General features: G+C 35.6%; 1 protein-coding gene and 1 long non-coding RNA gene across 2 annotated transcripts; both read left to right on the forward strand.

The window, feature by feature from the left end:
• Window positions 1-50: 50 nt before the first annotated feature.
• LOC140245084 (uncharacterized) lies at window positions 51-11280 on the forward strand. The gene is made up of 3 exons (XR_011902320.1): window positions 51-65; window positions 10405-10491; window positions 11233-11280. It is a non-coding gene; the product is annotated as an uncharacterized lncRNA (long non-coding RNA).
• A 3037-nt stretch (window positions 11281-14317) lies between these two features.
• Window positions 14318-20853, forward strand: LOC140245221 (P-selectin-like). The gene is made up of 6 exons (XM_072324808.1): window positions 14318-14409; window positions 15224-15354; window positions 16389-16604; window positions 17672-17887; window positions 18943-19079; window positions 20476-20853. The coding sequence occupies exons 1-6, from the start codon at window positions 14318-14320 to the stop codon at window positions 20851-20853; spliced, it is 1170 nt and encodes a 389-aa protein (XP_072180909.1).
• Window positions 20854-23050: the final 2197 nt, after the last annotated feature.

The raw sequence follows: 23050 nt of genomic DNA on the forward strand, positions 1-23050 counted from the left end.
CCCACACAATGGATTCTTGAAACACAACTGTAGACATCAAGAGGATGCTGGCGTCTCATGTCGAGGTAAGGCGCAAAGCTTCCAGCAAGCTTTCTAACGCTTTGCTAGCTAAAGAAGCTGTGTAATTATGGAAGCAACCCCGTTATACAGGGTCGCCCACAAAGAACGGAACACCTTTGCTCTCTAATTCCAGCAATATTGGTGCAAATATGTCATTATTTTGCGTACTATTGGTAAGTCCATTTTCCCAATAAAATGACAACAAGTTCTTTAATTTTGATTTATGCTGTATGATTTTAGGACCATTTTTATCAACCCTTGCAATTTTCAAAATGTGATCTTTTCACACTCGCAGTGAAACCGAAACCAGCGAGAATTCGGCTTGTCGTAGAACCAGTAGCGTTCACAATGTCTGGAATGTGAGGTGGACGGTGTGATTGTCATTGTCCGTTATCATTGTCAATAAGATGACCTTTTGGGCTCATTGAGATGCTGAATTAAGCTGGAAATAGCGAGGTTTATTATTCATGAGGGTTTAGGAATGAAGCCCGTACTTGATTAAGTATACATTGATAAATACAGCGTGACTTGAGAATATTGCCGTGTCGGTTTATGATTAAAGTACTTTATTATCTTCATTATCCTTGCTTTTCTTTGAGTTTTTTTTTTCATTTATCTGAACATAATTATACAGGTCAGACAGCCCAGATTAAGAATTTTCAAAATCGGTGCAACCGCATTTGTTAAATCGTGTCTTAAATTTCCTGCTCCTGCTCGGAGACAGAGTAATTTCACAATAGACGTCTGAGAGTCTTAGGCTAGCGAAGACATCTCTGCAACTAGCAAAATCTGCAGTCGCGAACTAGCTTCAAACCCGGTGAGATATCCGTTCATTCGTTCATAAACCGACACAGCAATATTCTCTCGGTATCTAGATCACATTTTGAAAATTGGAAGGGTTGACAAAAATGGTCCTAAAATTATAACGCATTAACCAAAATTAAAGAATTTGGCGTTATTCTATTGGAAAAAGAATGCCCTTTCCAATAGCATGCAAAATAATGACATATTTGCAACAGTATGAATATTGCTGAAATTAAAGATCTTAGGTGTTCCTTTCTTTCAGGAGCACTCTGTATATTTCCTGGCTTGATTTGACCTTGTAGAGAGAGATATGATTATATGAGATTGTAGAAGAGCTTATGTTTGAATACATGCAAAAGCTTTCAAGGCTGATTTCAGTGCTAAGTGGAAAGGCAGTCATTATTCCTGTCATGATCCTGAATTTACAGTGTCAGAAAACTTCGATGAACTTGTGAAGATAGCAGGAAAAGTCTGATTTGTGCTTGAATTAGTTGTATCTTGAAGTTGTTTCTTTCCAATCACACCATGTGCCCGACATTCTCCACATTGTGGACGCTACTGGGTCTATGGCAAGCCGAATTCTCGCTGATTTCGGTATCTCTGAGAGAGCAAAACGATCACATTTTTGAAAATTGCAAAACTTGATAAAAATGGTCGTAAAATCAGAATGCATTAACCAAAATTAAAGAAGTTAGCGTTTATTCTAGTCGAAAAAGAATGGCCTTACCAATAGTATGAAAAATAATGACATATTTGCAACAAATTGCTGAATTCAAAGATCATAGGTGTTCTGTTTTTTCTGGACCACCCTGTTTATACAATTTTATGTTCCTTTGTAAGATTTGATATCATGTAACAATGTATATTTCATCCATACCGTAATAGCTTAATCTATGACGAATCTTTCGCTTTCCACTGATTGCTGCTCGACTGGTGTCTGCATTCTCTTTAAGTTCATGCTCCTTTTGAGCGTTGCTTTATTTTCATCGTTCACTTCCATCATTCTTGATTATCCTATAATTCCTCACACACTTTCTGCCCAGACAAAACGTAGGGAGCTTCTACTTCTTCTTTTTCTGCTTGGTATATCAGTCAGACCGCAGCACCCGATAATTCGCTCGTATTTATTCAACTCGTATATGCAAGCCCGCTCTAGGCTTGCATACGTAATGAGCTGCGGAAGGGGATTTTGTCCTTTGGCTTTCGGCAACAAAAATACGCCTTATATTCACAAATTTGGTAGCAAATTTAAGGAAATATCGTCACATGTTACTCAAATTATTGTAAATGAAAAGTATCATAGCGTAATTTGAGCTTAAAAAGTGATGAAAAAAGTAATTCGTGCAGTACACGTTCAAGACGAGGAATGGACAGATATTTATAGTAATAACAATGTTAATTTGGCATATAAATGTTTTAATGATGAATTATTGTATTATTATGAAAATAATATTCCTTTATGTAGAATAAAAAGTAACCGAAGTAAACCAAGAAATCCTTGGATTACAAAAGGTATTTTGAAATCTATAAACACTCGTAATTTTTTGTATAAGTTACATATTCGTAACCCAACTGAATTTGATTTGAATATGTATAAAGTTTATCGAAATAAATTGACAAAATTGATTCGTTTATCCCGCAGATTATATTTTTCTGATAGAATGAAAAAGGTTTCTTCGAATATTAATGCAACATGGAAAATCATTAAAGAGGTCCTAGGTAAAAAGCCTGATTCTCCGCCAACGGATGATATCACATTAAACGGCATTAAAATAAATGATCCCAATATGAATGCTAATTCATTTCGTTAACATCGGTCCGGAACTTGCTACTAAAATTAGCAATACTTTTGCTCATTTTACAGATTATCTTTTTGACCAAAATCAAGAGTCTATTTATTCTAATCCAACAAGTCCCAGTGAAATCATTAGTATCACTAAATCTTTAAATAGCTCTAAATCTTGTGGTTTTGATAAAATAAGTATGATGTTATTGAAAGAAATAGTTTATCCACTCGCAGAACCGTTAAGTCATGTATTTAATCTTTCTTTATCACAAGGTATTTTCCCTGATCTGCTGAAAATAGCGAAAGTTAATCCTGTTCATAAATAAGATGATCCTCATGAAATTAGCAATTATCGTCCTATTTCTTTATTGCCTAGTATATCCAAAATTTTAGAAATAAAAATGTTTATAATAGACTTCTTAAATTTATTAATAAATATGATTTACTTATTCCCAATCAATATGGTTTCAGAAAGAAATTATTCAACTGATTTAGCACTAATACAAATTTATGACAAGATTACGAGTGCTTTTGCAAACAAAGAACATGTTGCAGGTATATTTTGTGATTTGAGTAAGGCATTCGATACTCTTGATCATTCTATTTTACTCACCAAACTTAGTCATTATGGTATTCGAGGACAAACACTTTTATGGTAGAAGACAATATGTTACTTTTAACGGTTGTTAATCTGACCCCCTTTTATTTAAATGTGGTGTTCCTCAAGGCTCAATTCTGGGCCCACTATTATTCCTTCTTTATGTTAATGATATCATGAATACATCCTCTCTTCTCTCTTTTGTTCTCTTTGCTGATGATACGAATATATTTTATTCTCACAAAGATCTTAAGATTGTAAATGATACTTTAAATATTGAAATTAGTAAAGTATCAAATTGGTTTAAGTCTAATAAACTTTCTTTGAATATAAAAAAGACTCACTTTATTCATTTCAAACTTCATTCTCATAATGAAGATACGTTGATACATATTAACATTGATGATATCCCATTAGAAAAGAAAACGAATTAAAAATTTTCAGGAGTATATATAGGTGAAAGTTTGACTTGGAATGAGCATTTACATTATGTTACAACGTGTATTTCTAGAAATATAGGGATAATTTGCAAGCTGAAGTTCTTTCTTCCTCGTGCAACTTTATTTCTATTATATAATTCCTTAATTCTCCCATATATAAGTTATTGCAATGTTGTATGGGGTACTTGCGGCTCTACCAAAATAAATTCTATATTCAAATTACAAAAGAAAGTTATACGTATTTTCTGGCTCATACTGATTCTTTATTTCATGAGCTTAAAACATTGAAGGTTTTTGATTTGAATATTATTCAAGTAGCAGTAATTATGTTTAAATATATACATGATCAACTTCCATCATCGTTTGATAACATGTTAAGGTTCAATACTTCTGTCCATTCGTACCCTACTCGTATATGTAGAAATTTCCACCTTTTGAATCCCAAATTATTAGTGACACATAAATCTACAAGACATTCGGGTCCGGACATTTGGAATAATCTCTCGGATAATATAAAGTCTTGTTCAAGTATTTATTCTTTGAAAGCTTCACTAAAACGATATTTGATACAATTATATTCTCCAAACCAATTGAGCTAACAAATATTTATAGTATAGATTGTCAACTTATTGTCAATCTCTATTTTCTTCCTTCAACCGCATCTTGCACTCTCACCTGCAACTGCACTGCACTCACCTGATCACCTTCCTCCAAGAGAGTTATGTCGTTGGATAGTCATTTTATGAGGCCTCCATCCATTTCAAGCTTAATCGCTTATGATGGTGGTCTCCTGCACTCAATGATCTCTGTTGTTTACTGAAAAATACTGTATATCTTATTTTATGTTTCTGTGTATATACATTGCTCAATGCAATCACCTATGTGTATCTATTTATGTACTGTTATCTATTTATTTCACTGCACTTGTTATTCTTTGTCTTTGTACTTTTTGAAGTTTGCATTCAAATTGCATCTGATTGAATGGAGAAATAAAAGCAAACAAACAAACAAGACGTCAAAAGAATACCGAATTCACTTTGCATCTCAATGAAAATGCATTATTTGGTAGTCTATCTCTTAATCTTTCTATACATGTAAACATCTTGACAAGTTGTTGCTTAAACCGGTCAGGAACCAGTAAAATATACATCGATGTCAGTGCTGATCAGCTTGAAACCGTGCAATCTCAAGAGTAAGCTCTCTCATTGGACAGCGCTTGCATTCAGCGCTTGCATTACGTCATTACGCTGCTACATAACGGTTTGATGCCACTTGCGGTTTCTTGGCACGCGTGTAGTTCAAGCCAAGTTCAAGTGCTGAATGCAAGCACTGTCCAATGAGAGAGCTCTTTCGCGCCACTGTACTCTTTGTGTGGAGCATACTTCCGGCTTAGGAGTGAATTTTACAGACACTTCAAAACAGAAAAACTAGTATAGATCATGCTTGCATCTCCTTGATTCCAATATATGATGAGTATCTAAGTTTCCTCTCTACGAAAAAGCCAAAATCAGAAACAACAGTTTCTTAATCCGGTCAGGAACCAGAAACGAACTTTAGACGACAAAATCTTCCGTGAAAAGCAGGTATAATTTACGCAAATTCAACTGATTATATCGTCATGATAAGATCCGATGTTATACGCAAATTTAGCATCAAAATAAAGATCAGAGTCTGCAGAACAATTTACCGTGACTTGTAGCCATGATGAATGTATGTACAAGTCGCTACACTGTGAAAACCATAGCCCTGTCAAACTCTCGCAAAATCTGGCACGACGAGACACCTTTCGAACGCAAAGATCGTCAACGAGAGTGCTGAATAAATCTTGCCGGATCGGCTCATTAGCATACGTGCTGCGGTCTGACTGATATGCCCGCCCGGTACTGATTCTGCTGAATTCCGTTTGCAGACCTTGCTATTTTGTGTGTACGCTTTCTACTTGTGTTGTATTATGTTCCTTGTCTATGTCGTCTGAATTCTATGTTTATTAGTCTTTGGCTACTCGCTATACTCGCCGGAATTGTTTGTGCTACATTTATGTCCAAATATTTCATTCTTTTTCAACCTCAGCAGTTGCCATGCCTTCATAATTATATTTTACGTTCTGCGTTATGGCTAATCGACCCAACGCAGCATTTGACTCCCTTGATGATGATGATGATGAACTCTTTGATTTGTTTTGACGCTCCCCTACAGAATTAAGTCGGATCAATTCATACTCTTCTGCATTTTTCGAAAACCTCATTGCCAATAATGTTTATTTATTTATTTATTTTTATTTATAGAAATATATTTATTCAGGATTGCTTGATCAGCATGAGCTGTTTTTCATCAAGGTCCTGAGATAAAACATAAAAATACAAACAAAAATGCAATCATTACAATGAATTGTCATCAGTATAAAAATCAAAATCAGCTGCAGTAATAGAAATATCAAATCAGATAAATAGTTAATTATCAACAACATAAAATTCATATTTTCAAATTTATTTTTGCAAATCCTTTGGCAAGAAGACTGCAGAGATAGACAAAGAAAACGTCTGAACCTAGCACCAGAAAATATATTGGCATAAATGCCGGCATACATGTCACTCTTATCAAAGGGAGTGATACGCAATTCAGCACACACAGTCATGAGCACACATATCCAGGCGCACACACACACACTCACACACACACACATACACACACACGCACACACACGCATACACACACACACACTCATACACTCACACACACACACACACACACCAAAGAATAATCATGAAAGTCAGGAGCATAAGAAACATGATAATATTCTCTCGCAGTCTCTTGCAGAAAGAGGTTACAATAAAGCCACAAAAAAAAATCAACAATTTTCAATACTAGATTAAAAGTAACAGGAAAGATTATCTGCAGCTGAGATGGTTACAACAACAAGTACACATTACAGAAAATATAACTGCTTATATACACGCTTAAAATGCTGAACAGTCCGTGCATTTTGTAAAATGTCTGGCAGTGAATTCCATACTTGTGCTCCTGAGAAACGAAAACACTTCTTGAAACATGCAAGATTTGGTTTTGGAATGACCACATTGAGTGAGTCGGCTGAACGAGTGTTATGAGAATGCCTGTCACAGACCATTTCTATTTCATTAACCATACGAGAGGGAGCTAACCATATACACATTTGTACATTAATGTTGCCAAAAAATAATCTCGCCGATTCTCAAATGATTGCCATTTAAGTTCTTTGATAAGATCAGCACCATGACTATTCATAATCTTAATTGCTTTTTACCACTCTTGCTGCTCTCTTTTGCAGACGTGACAAATTATCCAATGATTTAGAAGTACAATGGCCCCAAACAGAAGAAGCATAATCTAAGCAAGGTTGTATTAGCTGAAGATACAGAAAATTCAACACATTTTGATTGACAAACTTATGTATTTTCTGTAGTAAATAAATTTTACAACCTAGCTGCTTCGTTAACTGTCGTACATGGTTATTCCATGATAACTTATCATCAATTTCGATACCTAAATATCTAATACTGTGAATTTGCTCTATAAGTTCAGCATTAATAGAAATATTCAGATCATATTTTTTGGAAGTACTCAGAACCATTGCTTTTGCATCAACATTAATCTTCAACTTATTCCTAGTATACCAAAGATATAAATCATTCAGATCTGACTGCAGACGTGAGGATGCTTCATCAACATGCCTACTAGTGGTATAAATAACCACATCATCCGCATATATATTACATTGTGAAAATCTAAGACACTGAGTTATATCATTCATGAATAACAAAAATAGAATGGGTCCTGGTATACTACCCTGGGGCACACCCACTCTAATATCACGGAACTTTGATAAAGATCCATGTGCTCGGACAGCTTGACTTCGATCATGTAAATAACTGGAAAACCATTTATACTCATATTCTTGACCTCCGTAACATTTAAGCTTGGTCAGCAAAATATTCACATCAATACTATCGAAACATTAAGATATATCAAGAAAACAGGCTACTACACATTCATTGTTGTTAAACGCTTCGTACCAGTCATCCACAACACGAGGCAAACAAGTGTGGGATGAATGTTCGGGAAGAAAAGCAAATTGATCAACATTGATTAAGTCGTTACTCTGGAGATATTCCAAAAACTGCTTATGAACCTCTTTCTCCAAGAGTTTAGATATATGGCAAACTACAGAGATTGGCCGATAGTTGGTAGGGTCATTTTTTGAACCCTTGCCTTTGTAAACAGGTGTAGTTCTTGCTTTCTTCCAATCTACAGGTACTTAACCAGTTGTTAGGCTTTCATTAAACAAACTGCAAAGAGTCGTTTAAATCAGTGGTGCAGCAATCTGCAAAAGCTTTGCATCCATTTATAACACATCCATCCTACTATCTGTTGGTAGATTCGATAGTAATGTAAAGATCCTATTTGAGTCGATACTATCGATCTTAAAAGAATGAATGCACTGCGGGTGATACCATTTAAAAACATCGTCTTGAAAAGATCTGGATATTGTTTCACCAACATTAACAAATAACCTGTTTGATTTATCACCATCAAGTTCACCAGGAGTGGTATAATACACATAATGCTTATCATCACATCGAATTCTATTCAATTCCTTCCATAATACTTTACTATTTTTACAATACTTTCGAGTGACATTATCAAAATACAATTTCTTGCTCAATGTAATTTCTTCAGATAACTTATTTCTAACTTGCCGATACTCTGACAAAACTTCTGGAGATTTGACAGAAACAGACTTTTTTTTCAAAAAATCTTTTCTATAAATCAACTTGATAATGTCTGGTGTCATCCATGGATTATGTCTACGTTTCAATCTACATTGTTTAATCGGAGCATGCTTATCACATATGTCCAGGAATGCAGTTTTCCATCTGTTCCATTTCATTTCCATGGTATCGTCCATATCATTTTCAAGATGAAATATATTACACTTTTCTAAATCATCAATGAAATGAGTAAATTCGAAGTTACTATAATCACGAAAATGTATCAAATTATGTCCATGCTCTTTCTTATAAAATACCACACATGTATAAATCAAATAATGATCACTTAAGGAGATCTTTGCCACTCCACAAAAATCATTAGATGTCATCATCAGATAGAATCATCAATATGTGATATGTGGTCTAGGCATTTACAACTGGTTTCAGCAACCCTAGTTGGTTCACTCACAACATGAGTCATCATAAATAAATTCTCAATATCATTAATTGGATTACTGGTATCACTAATTACATCATTTCTTTTATGATCATAATTCATATCCCCTAGAATTATAAGTTTTTTTTCTTCCGTCATGATCCTTTCTAATGTATCAAAATATCCATATACAAACTATCAGCATTTGTAGGTCTATAAAGACAACCAACAATCAACTTGTTAAACTTTGCTGTCACCTCATTCAGTGAAACTCCAGTGAAAATTTGTGTTGGAGAAACAGACATATCTTTGCAACAGTCAGAACGATTTCAGGAAGAAAGTGTGTTTGGTTTCCACATTTAAAGGTGAAGTGTGTGTGTAAACAAAAATATACATATTATACATGTTTGAAGTTATGTAAGTTTATTGGTCGAGTATGTGAGGATATAGTATTACAGTCGAGACTACCAGAAAGCATAGTCTCATTCAAAATATTGATACTACTGGAGAAATGATTGATTACATCTGGTGTAATCGTTCCGGATTATGTGCACACGTATGTGCATCCGTTGAAAATAGTTTCACATGTGTATTACTGTAGATATATTGATATTGTATTTACATGTTTTGTAGGGGGCTTGTCAAATTTTCATATATTGTTCTAAAAGTGGACGATTGATGCCGGAGTTAACTGATTCTGATAAGGCTGAAAATCAGTAATTATAAGTGTAGTATGCCAGGTGACGTTTTAAGAAAACAACACAAAACTATTTGAGTTTGTAATCGTGTAAGCTGAATAGTACGCAAAAACAGTGAAGTAAGCCTTACAACGAAGGTGTTTATAGTTGAAAAGTTACATTCATAACTTTCCTCTTGTTGGGGGGAGGTGTGATGGAGAACAGCAGCGAGAAACCAGGGGGGGGGGGGAGAATAAAGAGGTCCATCCGGGACACTACAGCTGGAGTTGGTTAAAAACATGGCGTGAACAGCTGTAGTCATTCGGTGTTGCTCCAAGGACGTTTTGTCGGTGCATGACATGTGTTTTGTTGGTGCATATATGTATATAATACATATACCTGTACACTGGCTTAAAGAGTATTATGTTGATGTGATTTTACATACATCGTATAGGTCTGCGCATGTGTGGAATCGAAACACACGTAAACGTGCACCGTGGGATACAGTGCATGAAATATCTTGCTCTCGTAGGTCAAAGATCCCTACATACATATGAACTTTATTATAGTGTCTAGTAGGCGCCTATAGGTATATGTATTGTGTATAATGCATATCTTCCTTCCCATTCATGTTTTAAGAAACAGTGAGATCCTTGACATGCTTGGAATAAGGGGTCATTTGAAGTTTGGAATATGCATACGAACACTGTAAACAGTATATCATATATTATATACAGTATAATACAGTATACATATATACGATGCATTCATATATAAGTGGTTTGTGTGTGTGTCTTAATGTAAGCTGTGATCCAAAGTTTGTCCTATGTTTGAGTCATCTAAATTCTCTTGAAGGTGTGACTCTACTATCCAACTGCAACTTTAGCATCGACGTGACCGTTACCTCAAACTGTAGCCTACTTGCTGGCGTTATTTGTGAAAGTAAGTCTATCAGTTTTGCTTGTCTGCGAAGGAGGGGAGAGGGTTTAGCAATGTTACAGGTCTGAACATCAAAAAGTAATAATAATAAAAAAAAAAATACCGGAAGGAAAACTGCAAAAAATTCCGTGCAACTTCTGCTCCTTCGAAAAGAAAAGCATAGGAAAAACAAAACAAGCAACAAAATAAGATCTCAGACGTGCCAGAGGGAAAATTTACAATATGGATTAAGTGTAAAAGGTAACAATGTGTCAGAACATAAATTGTATGACTGGTATCCAATGCTTGAATATTGAACTACTATACATTTTACAGCTGATATTTTTACATCTGTTTGTTTGTTTGTTTGTTTTTTTGCCTCTGACATCTTTACCCACTTCCACTTCTTCTCTATGTAAATACCGTTAAGAATTACATTTGTGTTTTTTTTTATATGCTGCATCGCAAGCTATCGCACTAGAAGTCCGATGCAGCATGCAGTCATAACGTGAATCAATTCTTCATGCAGTCTAAATCAGTTACGCTGCAATAGGGCAAACGGAATGAATTTACTGGAGACCACCATTTCATAAACCGTTTCATACGCTGATGAGAGACTTACAGTGAAAAACTTTACCATTGACTGATTGTTGTTTGTCCTTGATCTGTCAAAATTTTTAAGTAACCGTCTCATGTAAAGAGATATTACAACATCACCATTAAGAATAATCTTAAAATATGTTTTTGTTTTCTCGTCAAACGCAGATGAAGACAATAACTGCTACGGTCGATGTACAGGGAATTCAACTTGTGACTGCTCGGATACATGTGCAACATACTCAGAACGTTCAAAAGACTGCTGCATTGATTACGAGGAACAGTGCAAACGAATGTCTTTTTGTAAGTTTTGAGTGCTCGGGTGCATGTGCATCACACTATTCAGAACATGAAAGAGCTTGCTGTGTCGAGTACATCATTACACACGTGTATTTTCCGTTGTCCATTTTTACAATAACAACTTATAATCACTGATATTATTGGAAAGATTTCACATTTTTGATGAGAGTTACAGTATAATGGTTGTATGAAAGCCAGAGCCCGAGAGAGCGGAGCGAGCGAGGGGGGGGGGGGGGGGGAAGAGGGGGAGGGTATGGGAGTAGGGGGTACCCCCCCCCCCTCCCACAGTAGGGAGATTTTTCATTTTATTTTTAGGGATGCCAGCTTGCGATTTTAAGCATACTTGCATGCTCTATTTTTGTCTTCTCTTTTTGTTCAAATAATTGGGGGAGGGGGGAGGCTGCTTCCCCACCCACGCCCCAAGACCGCCGGAACACTTCTTTTTTTTTTGGGGGGGGGGAGGGAGGCAAAATCTCGATGGGACACATTCATGTGACGTTGTGTTAAGCTAGGCTGACACTTGCACGATTCTGTGGCACGCATTGGCACGACTCGAGTCGTGCCGGTGCGCACACTAGTCGTAAACTGGCGTGAAGTGTGCGTAAACCCGCCGTGACTGCGTGCCACCTCGGGACTAGAATTTTGAATGTTCGAAATTTTGGTCACGACAAAATTTCGCGACCGGGTCGAGAACTTTGCGCAAATTGTTCGTGAACTCGTCGTGAACTCGTCGGGACGATACGGGAGGATGCGTGCAAGTGCGTGGCAGTGCGCGCAATGCCACGACTGTCACGAACTGCCACGAATAGTTCACGAACAGCTCACGTCGAGTTCACGAGTAGTTCACGACATGTTCACGAATTGGTGTGCGTCGCAGCGTAGCCGTGCCTTCCCACTGACACTGTCACGATGGCACGAGCGGTTCACGACTAGTTTACGCACTTCACGAACAGCTTGCACATGGCACAAGCAGTTCATGACGAGTTCACGAGCAGTTCACCACCCCCCCCCCCCAAAAAAAAAAAACACAACAAAACGAAATCCTTCGTTCCTTGCGTTTCTTTTCCGTTTCTCTTTCTTTTCGTTGCTCTTTTCGTTTACTTCCATTTCTTCGTTTCATTTTTCTTTTTTTTTGGGGGGGGGGGGTGAGTCTGGGAGGGGATTTCTTTTCTTATATTATTCGTTTTCATTTCTCCTTTTTTATTGTTTTTCTTTTCTTTTTTCGTGTCTTTGTTCGTTTCTTCTTCTTCTTTCTTTCTTAGCTTCTTTTTTTTTCGTTCCTTTTTCGTTTCTTTTTCTTTTTTCGTTTCTTTTTCGGTTTTTTGTTTCCTTTTTGTTTGCTTATTTTTTGGGGGTGGGGGAGTGAGGGAGGAGAGTTTTGTTGTTGTTTTTTTCGTTGTCATTAAATTTTTCGTTTCTTTTTCGTTTCGTTTTTTCTTTCTTTTCAGAGCCAAGAGGCCTGCTTTTAAAAAGAGCCCTGTTAACATAAATATAACAATTACACGTCGAAACATATTTCCATAAGTGTAAAAAAAAGTAATTACATCAAAACCAAAATATACCAAGTCAAAACACAATAACAACTAAACAGGAAAACAAACAAACAAACAAACGAACGAAACAGAAACCATTAAACTAAGCTCATAACAGAACAATATGCTATGTAACAAGACAGGGTAACCAACCTGCCACATAACAGTTGTGGCTACAGTCAGTGCGCAAAACTGTAAGAATGAATAAACCAGAATTTGCGTCAAATCTGCACTTACAAGTTGATTGATTGTATTTGGGTCTTAAAAGAGATGAGCGTTGTTGCCGTTCGAATGTGGGTTGGGAGTTTGTTATAAATACTGGGTGCTATGAAAGAAAAGGATCGCTTTTTAAATACGGTGTTGGGCTTTGGAATGAACAGTGGATTTAGAGTAGAATGACGGGTGACATAATATATAGGACGTTTTGTGGCAAGATCATTCAGGTAATACGGTGCTAAGTCATTAAGTATCTTGAAAATAGAAATACAATACTGATAGTTGATTCTACTGTCGACACTTTGCCACCTGAGTCTATTCAAAAGAGTTTCTTTAGTAGTTGAGTAGTCCGCATTTAGAACCAGTCTTGCATATCTGTTCTGGGTTCGTTGCAATTTGACAAGGTCTGTTTTGTTACACTTCCCCCAAACCACCGAGCAATAATCTATGTGAGGTAGGATAAATGAGTAATACAGCTGTGCCAGAATTGTTTCTGTTAGAAAAGACTTTATCCTCCTGATACATGCTGTTGCTCGATTAACTTTTCTAATTATATTAGATACATGTACTGACCAGTTTTCGTTTCTCTTTTACTTTGTTTTAAGGTTAAAAAGAAAAACAAGTGTTTTGAAATAAGATAATTTCTTAACATGAAAACAGAAAACAACAAATATGTAAAAGTATTCAGCATGTTGTCTCTTCCACAGCCAATCCAAAAATGATCAGGGGTTGGGGAGGCCCCCTTTTTATATGGCGTGCCCAAGTCGGCACGACACCGTCCGAATTGCGCAAACTCATCGTGCCAATGCATTAAGTGCGTAAACTATGCGCAAACTATGCGCAAACTATGTGTGAACTCGTCGTGCCAGTTCGTGTCAATGTGGACACTGATAGGCACGCATTCGTGAACTATTCGTGAACTCGTCGTGAACTCGTCGTGAACTATGCGTGAACTAGTCGTGAACAGTGCGGGAGCCTCCCAGCTCGTGCCCTAAAATGGCACGACTTGCCACGACAAAATCGTAGCCAAAAGTCGTGCAAGTGTCAGCCTGGCATTATCCTCGGCGAGGGAGCGAAGCGACCGAGGGGGGGGGGGGGGGACTTTTCTGTACTAAAAACATAATAAAATATGTGCTACTACCAAAAATCGACAGACTGCCTCGTTTTACCATGCACCACCTACAAGTCAAATACAGTGTATAAGGATGATCCAAGAAGAACTGCAGCCAGTAGAGCGCTCACAGCAGAATCTGCGACGAACACGCGGCGGCGGCAGCGCGACGAGGACAAATCCATAGTATCCTTCGAAGTCTCTCTTTCAAAGATACAAATAAACATGTATTATATATATATATATACATACATATATATACTTATATATATATAGAGAGAGAGAGAGTTTGTTCGCAAAAAGTCCATTTTTGAAGATTTTGAAGTACGGTATCTGTCATAAAGTACTAAATAATACCTTTTGAATGATATATTGGTCACTACATATAAAGGTACATTTTTGAAGTTACGGTCAAAAGAAGCAAACGTTTTCTTGTTATTCTCTTTATTTTTCTTGACCTTTAATCGCAAGTATCTCCATTTGGCAGATATGGACTTATCGGTTTTTGCGAACAAACTCTTCATGTATATATAATATATATATATATATATATATATATATATATATATATATATATACAAATGAATATGTATATCGACTGGATGCAGATTTTGCAAAGCCATGTTCTGATATTGTACTGGAAAAAAAGGGGGAAGAGACAATTTGTCATGTAGTAATGTGCATGTTATAATGTTGTCGACAATCAATTAAGAATGAATTGAGAATCGCGTTTTGCTAAAACAAAGTCAACATCTATAAGTCACTATTCATATAAACATCATTGATCGGTATTATTTTATTCATTTTTATTTTTCAATTACAAAAATCCAAGTGATTGTACACGTAAAATTCATAACACAGCAGTTTTTGGTGGATTAAAATCATTTTTGTCTGTTTTTTAACTCTTCTTTCCAGCTAACGAGTCAAACTGTGATCACCCTGGTAACATATCTCATGGAAAATGGAATTTAATCACCACACGGCTTGGATCTACGGTCAGCTTAGAGTGTGATGAAGGTTACATCCTCAATGGTAGTGCAACGTTGCAATGTGTGAGGTCATCTGACTATGGCCGATCGACGCGCCAACTAGTTTGGAACGCATCGACTCCTTCTTGCCAAGCAGTCAAGAGTAAATCAATGACTGTCTCGTTTATAACCAAAAGATGAACTTTACTCATCTAAATCATTCTTGCTCACAAGTTCGACAAAATGCACAAACTGAAGCCCTAGTCACTGACGCCTATCATGAAAAGAAAACAACTGATACGGTATTTGTTCCACAGCCGTAAATACTGTATAGATGTCTGTTCTAAGTTGCGGGTTTTGAATGAAAATTTATGTTTAGCTTTTGGGTTTCTTTATCAGTTGAAGCTATTAGGTATAAAATGTTTATTTCACCAGATGTCACTGTTGCTGACAATGAGAAATTAATTAAGTGAATGAAGTTTGTTCTTGTTGCGAAATTATTTGAATGGTGTATCAACGTATTCGTTTATCGTTATCCGATGAGAAAAACCTGACTTTTTATACTGTTCACTTATGTGTTACTTTGCTTTTTGTGTTAAACAATGTCTTTATGATAGTTTTATGTTACTTACTTGATTGGAGTGCATAAAGTACTAAATAATACCTTTTGAATGATATATTGGTCACTACATATAAAGGTACATTTTTGAAGTTACGGTCAAAAGAAGCAAACGTTTTCTTGTTATTCTCTTTATTTTTCTTGACCTTTAATCGCAAGTATTTCCATTTGGCAGATATGGACTTATCGGTTTTTGCGAACAAACTCTTCATATATATATATATATATATATATATATATACAAATGAATATGTATATCGACTGGATGCAGATTGTGCAAAGCCATGTTCTGATATTGTACTGGAAAAAAAGGGGGAAGAGACAATTTGTCATGTAGTAATGTGCATGTTATAATGTTGTCGACAATCAATTAAGAATGAATTGAGAATCGCGTTTTGCCAAAACAAAGTCAACATCTATAAGTCACTATTCATATGAACATCATTGATCGGTATTATTTTATTCATTTTTATTTTTCAATTACAAAAATCCAAGTGATTGTACACGTAAAATTCATAACACAGCAGGTTTTGGTGGATTAAAATCATTTTTGTCTGTTTTTTAACTCTTCTTTCCAGCTAACGAGTCAAACTGTGATCACCCTGGTAACATATCTCATGGAAAATGGAATTTAATCACCACACGGCTTGGATCTACGGTCAGCTTAGAGTGTGATGAAGGTTACATCCTCAATGGTAGTGCAACGTTGCAATGTGTGAGGTCATCTGACTATGGCCGATCGACGCGCCAACTAGTTTGGAACGCATCGACTCCTTCTTGCCAAGCAGTCAAGAGTAAATCAATGACTGTCTCGTTTATAACCAAAAGATGAACTTTACTCATCTAAATCATTCTTGCTCACAAGTTCGACAAAATGCACAAACTGAAGCCCTAGTCACTGACGCCTATCATGAAAAGAAAACAACTGATACGGTATTTGTTCCACAGCCGTAAATACTGTATAGATGTCTGTTCTAAGTTGCGGGTTTTGAATGAAAATTTATGTTTAGCTTTTGGGTTTCTTTATCAGTTGAAGCTATTAGATATAAAATGTTTATTTCACCAGATGTCACTGTTGCTGACAATGAGAAATTAATTAAGTGAATAAAGTTTGTTCTTGTTGCGAAATTATTTGAATGGTGTATCAACGTATTCGTTTATCGTTATCCGATGAGAAAAACCTGACTTTTTATACTGTTCACTTATGTGTTACTTTGCTTTTTGTGTTAAACAATGTCTTTATAATAGTTTTATGTTACTTACTTGATTGGAGTGCATAAAGTACTAAATAATACCTTTTGAATGATATATTGGTCACTACATATAAAGGTACATTTTTGAAGTTACGGTCAAAAGAAGCAAACGTTTTCTTGTTATTCTCTTTATTTTTCTTGACCTTTAATCGCAAGTATCTCCATTTGGCAGATATGGACTTATCGGTTTTTGCGAACAAACTCTTCATGTATATATAATATATATATATATATATATATATATATATATATATATATATATATATACATACAAATGAATATGTATATCGACTGGATGCAGATTTTGCAAAGCCATGTTCTGATATTGTACTGGAAAAAAAGGGGGAAGAGACAATTTGTCATGTAGTAATGTGCATGTTATAATGTTGTCGACAATCAATTAAGAATGAATTGAGAATCGCGTTTTGCCAAAACAAAGTCAACATCTATAAGTCACTATTCATATAAACATCATTGATCGGTATTATTTTATTCATTTTTATTTTTCAATTACAAAAATCCAAGTGATTGTACACGTAAAATTCATAACACAGCAGTTTTTGGTGGATTAAAATCATTTTTGTCTGTTTTTTAACTCTTCTTTCCAGCTAACGAGTCAAACTGTGATCACCCTGGTAACATATCTCATGGAAAATGGAATTTAATCACCACACGGCTTGGATCTACGGTCAGCTTAGAGTGTGATGAAGGTTACATCCTCAATGGTAGTGCAACGTTGCAATGTGTGAGGTCATCTGACTATGGCCGATCGACGCGCCAACTAGTTTGGAACGCATCGACTCCTTCTTGCCAAGCAGTCAAGAGTAAATCAATGACTGTCTCGTTTATAACCAAAAGATGAACTTTACTCATTTAAATCATTCTTGCTCACAAGTTCGACAAAATGCACAAACTGAAGCCCTAGTCACTGACGCCTATCATGAAAAGAAAACAACTGATACGGTATTTGTTCCACAGCCGTAAATACTGTATAGATGTCTGTTCTAAGTTGCGGGTTTTGAATGAAACTTTATGTTTAGCTTTTGGGTTTCTTTATCAGTTGAAGCTATTAGGTATAAAATGTTTATTTCACCAGATGTCACTGTTGCTGACAATGAGAAATTAATTAAGTGAATAAAGTTTGTTCTTGTTGCGAAATTATTTGAATGGTGTATCAACGTATTCGTTTATCGTTATCCGATGAGAAAAACCTGACTTTTTATACTGTTCACTTATGTGTTACTTTGCTTTTTGTGTTAAACAATGTCTTTATAATAGTTTTATGTTACTTACTTGATTGGAGTGCATAAAGTACTAAATAATACCTTTTGAATGATATATTGGTCACTACATATAAAGGTACATTTTTGAAGTTACGGTCAAAAGAAGCAAACGTTTTCTTGTTATTCTCTTTATTTTTCTTGACCTTTAATCGCAAGTATCTCCATTTGGCAGATATGGACTTATCGGTTTTTGCGAACAAACTCTTCATGTATATATAATATATATATATATATATATATATATATATATATATACATACAAATGAATATGTATATCGACTGGATGCAGATTTTGCAAAGCCATGTTCTGATATTGTACTGGAAAAAAAGGGGGAAGAGACAATTTGTCATGTAGTAATGTGCATGTTATAATGTTGTCGACAATCAATTAAGAATGAATTGAGAATCGCGTTTTGCCAAAACAAAGTCAACATCTATAAGTCACTATTCATATAAACATCATTGATCGGTATTATTTTATTCATTTTTATTTTTCAATTACAAAAATCCAAGTGATTGTACACGTAAAATTCATAACACAGCAGTTTTTGGTGGATTAAAATCATTTTTGTCTGTTTTTTAACTCTTCTTTCCAGCTAACGAGTCAAACTGTGATCACCCTGGTAACATATCTCATGGAAAATGGAATTTAATCACCACACGGCTTGGATCTACGGTCAGCTTAGAGTGTGATGAAGGTTACATCCTCAATGGTAGTGCAACGTTGCAATGTGTGAGGTCATCTGACTATGGCCGATCGACGCGCCAACTAGTTTGGAACGCATCGACTCCTTCTTGCCAAGCAGTCAAGAGTAAATCAATGACTGTCTCGTTTATAACCAAAAGATGAACTTTACTCATTTAAATCATTCTTGCTCACAAGTTCGACAAAATGCACAAACTGAAGCCCTAGTCACTGACGCCTATCATGAAAAGAAAACAACTGATACGGTATTTGTTCCACAGCCGTAAATACTGTATAGATGTCTGTTCTAAGTTGCGGGTTTTGAATGAAAATTTATGTTTAGCTTTTGGGTTTCTTTATCAGTTGAAGCTATTAGGTATAAAATGTTTATTTCACCAGATGTCAATGTTGCTGACAATGAGAAATTAATTAAGTGAATGAAGTTTGTTCTTGTTGCGAAATTATTTGAATGGTGTATCAACATATTCGTTTATCGTTATCCGATGAGAAAAACCTGACTTTTTATACTGTTCACTTATGTGTTACTTTGCTTTTTGTGTTAAACAATGTCTTTATGATAGTTTTGTGTTACTTACTTGATTGGAGTGCTTACGATATTCAATTTCTCATCATCATGTTGCAGGACGGGGCGGATGGATTCGAACTGTGGTTATAACATGTTCGACAATTATCGGATTACTTATCGCAACCCTCCTGATCTATATTTTTCGAAAGTGTAGGAATGAATGTTGCTGCACTTCTACTAAGGTAAGAAGTTTCTTCACTAACTCCAACTAACTCGTGTGCACGTCAGGAGACCGACACCCACGAGTCATACAGCCCACGAGTCATAGAGCTCACGAGTCATACAGCCCATGAGTTATACAGCTCACGAGTCATAGTACAGCCCATGAGTTCGACACTAAGCTAACAAGTCCCACGAGATCGACACATTAAGTCCCGTGTTATATCTGTTGAACTCGCTGTTTTTACCTAGTGTCGAACTCATGGGCTTTATTTGCCTAGTGTCGAACTCATGGGCTGTATGACTCGTGAGCTGTATGACCCATGGACCTCTTTTCAATATCGAACTCGTGGGCTGTATGACTCGTGGGTGTTGGTCTTGTGGGATTACCCCGCTAACTCTAGCTGTTATAGATTGATATCTTCAGTCACACTGTCATCATTCTCGAGCGTCAGTCAAACAACCATTCCCTCTTGCAAATAGTCGGCACATAGTGCGTTCGATTGTTGACAAATGTGCGACGAATTTTCTTAAAATTAATTTTTGTTGTTATTGTCATTAAGATATAAAACAACGCCTATGGAAAGCTCTTTTTTTTTTTTTTTTTACTTGTGGTTGCACACGAATATAGTCATGTGTTTTTGTTAGGAATCATAACAATGATTCAAGTTCTTTGAACACTGTTATTCCTCTCTGCAGAATCACACTCCTGGAACAAAAATGAGAAGTTCGACAGACACCAGCTCACTGCCTCTCCGTGACATCGATAGGCAAAGATGTGAAGACGTTATTAATGCCAGGAAAGCGGTAACCATGGACATTTCAGGTACCGTGAAGAAGAAAAACGGAGAGCACGTCACATCTGCTCAGTCGACAAATATCGACAGAGATGGAAAGAGTACGACCGATGAAGACGGCCACTTGATTCCAGTACCTGCAGATGACACTACAGGATCCAGAAACGTTCTGTCACGAATTTACGAAGAGATTCCCGTATCTTCCGACCAATTCTCCCAAGAACCGCATTATGTCAACGAGTTAGCGAATAGACGTACGATCGGAAGACGCAATCCTTGAGTCATGGATGGACATGCTCCGCTATATCCTGTATCAACAAACTAATTAAGGCAACAACAAAAAAAAAAAAAAACTCAAGATGGATGAGGATGGTTACCCTATGCTCCAAGCAAATGCTGGTGAATTTACTGAAGATCAATATCCTGCTAAGGGCTGCTTGCCTTCCAACCAAATCCCATTGTATGAAAATGAGATTTTTCGAAGGAAAGGGTTTCACATCTCTCAAGATCATCCGAATCCATCGATGTACGAGAGTATTTCTAATAACTGAAAGCTTTGAAGAAAATTGAAGTCATGATCTCATAGAAGAATTCGATCAAGTCAAATCAAGTCAAATCAATTCAAATCCTAAAGAGATTTAATTACGTACTCTTGATTTCGTTATTGTTTTTGATCTACTTCTGGTCCTCGAAGGCCAAAAAAAAAAAGGTTAAATAAAGATAAAAGAAACCATCGACAATCAGTTTCCAAAAGTGTCCTTAACTGAAACATATCTACAAGATTTCTTCCACAAAATTAAACAATTCAACAAATTTAATTTTGGAGGGTTTTCTTCCACAATTAATGCATTCTAAGAAAATCTGAATATTCTTTCGTTTTAATTCTTTGGAACCCAACCGTGTTTTTTTGCATCAACTGCATTATTGCAAATGGATCATTTTAAGTCTGGGATACTTAAATGGCATTGTTTACCATTGGGAGCAGTAATTTAAGAAATGTTTGAATTATCATATTTGATGCTAGTTGTATCACAAAACATCCTATCATATAAACATTTCACAAAAGTCTAAAATATAAGGAGATATTACTATTTTTGTCACTAAACCATAACTGTAGACGGTTTAGTCTACAAACAATTTTATTGTAACTATTGCTCACATTTTGTATATCTAACAACACTTTACATCGATAATGATAATAATTGAAATTTTTACATTGGTTGTTTATTTCAATAATTCACATTTTAGAACTATTTTGAAGCACTAATGCTGGGTTTTTGTTTCATCTGCAAATGGTAAAAATAATGCCTTTAAATCGCATGAAGGATTTCTTCATTTTTATTATTGTTTTTTTTTTCTCACTAATTCAATGATTTGACTGTTTGATGAGATTTACTTGCAAATTGAATAGAAGTGCGTGATCTTTGACAGGGAAAGCAACAATTTATAAAGGGACGATTTCATGTAAGTTTCCTCTTGAGTGATAGACGACTACATCTCATTCCAACACATGTGTGAATGTATCATATACATAGATATCCGACTCGTCATTCTAATGAATTTCATTTACCTTTAACCAGAACTATATTCACTCAATCCACATTTACTTTTGTTGGACCAAAATTTTGGAATAGCCTTAGTGATAATTTAAAAACGGCCCCAAGTTTGAATTGTTTTAAAGTTAAGTTAAAGAATCTTTTTTTAGATACTTATAAAAATTCATTTGAACGTCATCATTAAATATATATATATTTCACATTTTAATTAAAAAGGTCAAATTTTGTTGAATTTTTAATGATTTCAGAATTACTGGAATATTCACTCTCAATTTTCCCTTCATACTTTGCGTATGCCTTAGCGGTTCCGTTCACTCTTCACTTCTTGTCTTCTCAATCGACATAGTTCTTTCTTCTATTTTCCAACCATATTATATCTTTTTTTCTTTTTCTTTTTCTTCATCTCTCTATCTTTTTTTCCCCGTTCTATATTCTGCATGACAGCGACGTAGTGTTTGGATTTGTCTGGGTGTCTGTCTAGGGCTAGTTAGGTTTTTATACGTAATTTGTGTAATTCATTTTTGTAAATTGAATTTCGTGTACAAAAGTAAAATATCAATGATATCTTATGTATATTTTGTTTTACTATGTTGGGGGGAATGCACCCTACAAGCATTGCTTCTTCAGCATTCCTCCCCATCTCCTGCATTTTCTAAACTTCAAAATGTTTCGTGTTTTTTTTTCACCCTATCATTTGTTTTTCCTTAAATATCATACTTCATATTTTGTAATTGTTGACACATTATGTACTTATGTTTTATGTGCCCCCCCCCCAAAAAAAAAAAAATGTATTTACAAGTTCTGTTAGAGATGGAAAAAATAAATGAATGAATGAATGAATTGTGTCATATTCAATGTTCCGGTATCATTATTAGGTACATGCTGAATCTAGAATGAAAATAAAGAAGAACGTTTATCACG

Source organism: Diadema setosum, chromosome 22 (genome assembly GCF_964275005.1).
Source record: "Diadema setosum chromosome 22, eeDiaSeto1, whole genome shotgun sequence".
In the NCBI taxonomy this organism is placed as follows: Eukaryota; Metazoa; Echinodermata; class Echinoidea; order Diadematoida; family Diadematidae; genus Diadema; species Diadema setosum.

Bases quoted from the DNA above. Each gene is read 5' to 3' on its own strand.
- LOC140245221 (XM_072324808.1), top strand. From the start codon at position 14,318: ATGATCCAAGAAGAACTGCAGCCAGTAGAGCGCTCACAGCAGAATCTG. The intron at 14,410-15,223 runs GTATCCTTCGAA...ATCTACGGTCAG, and splicing joins GCGACGAGGACAAATCCATA to CTTAGAGTGTGATGAAGGTT. The intron at 19,080-20,475 runs GTGAGGTCATCT...TCCTCTCTGCAG, and splicing joins GTAGTGCAACGTTGCAATGT to AATCACACTCCTGGAACAAA.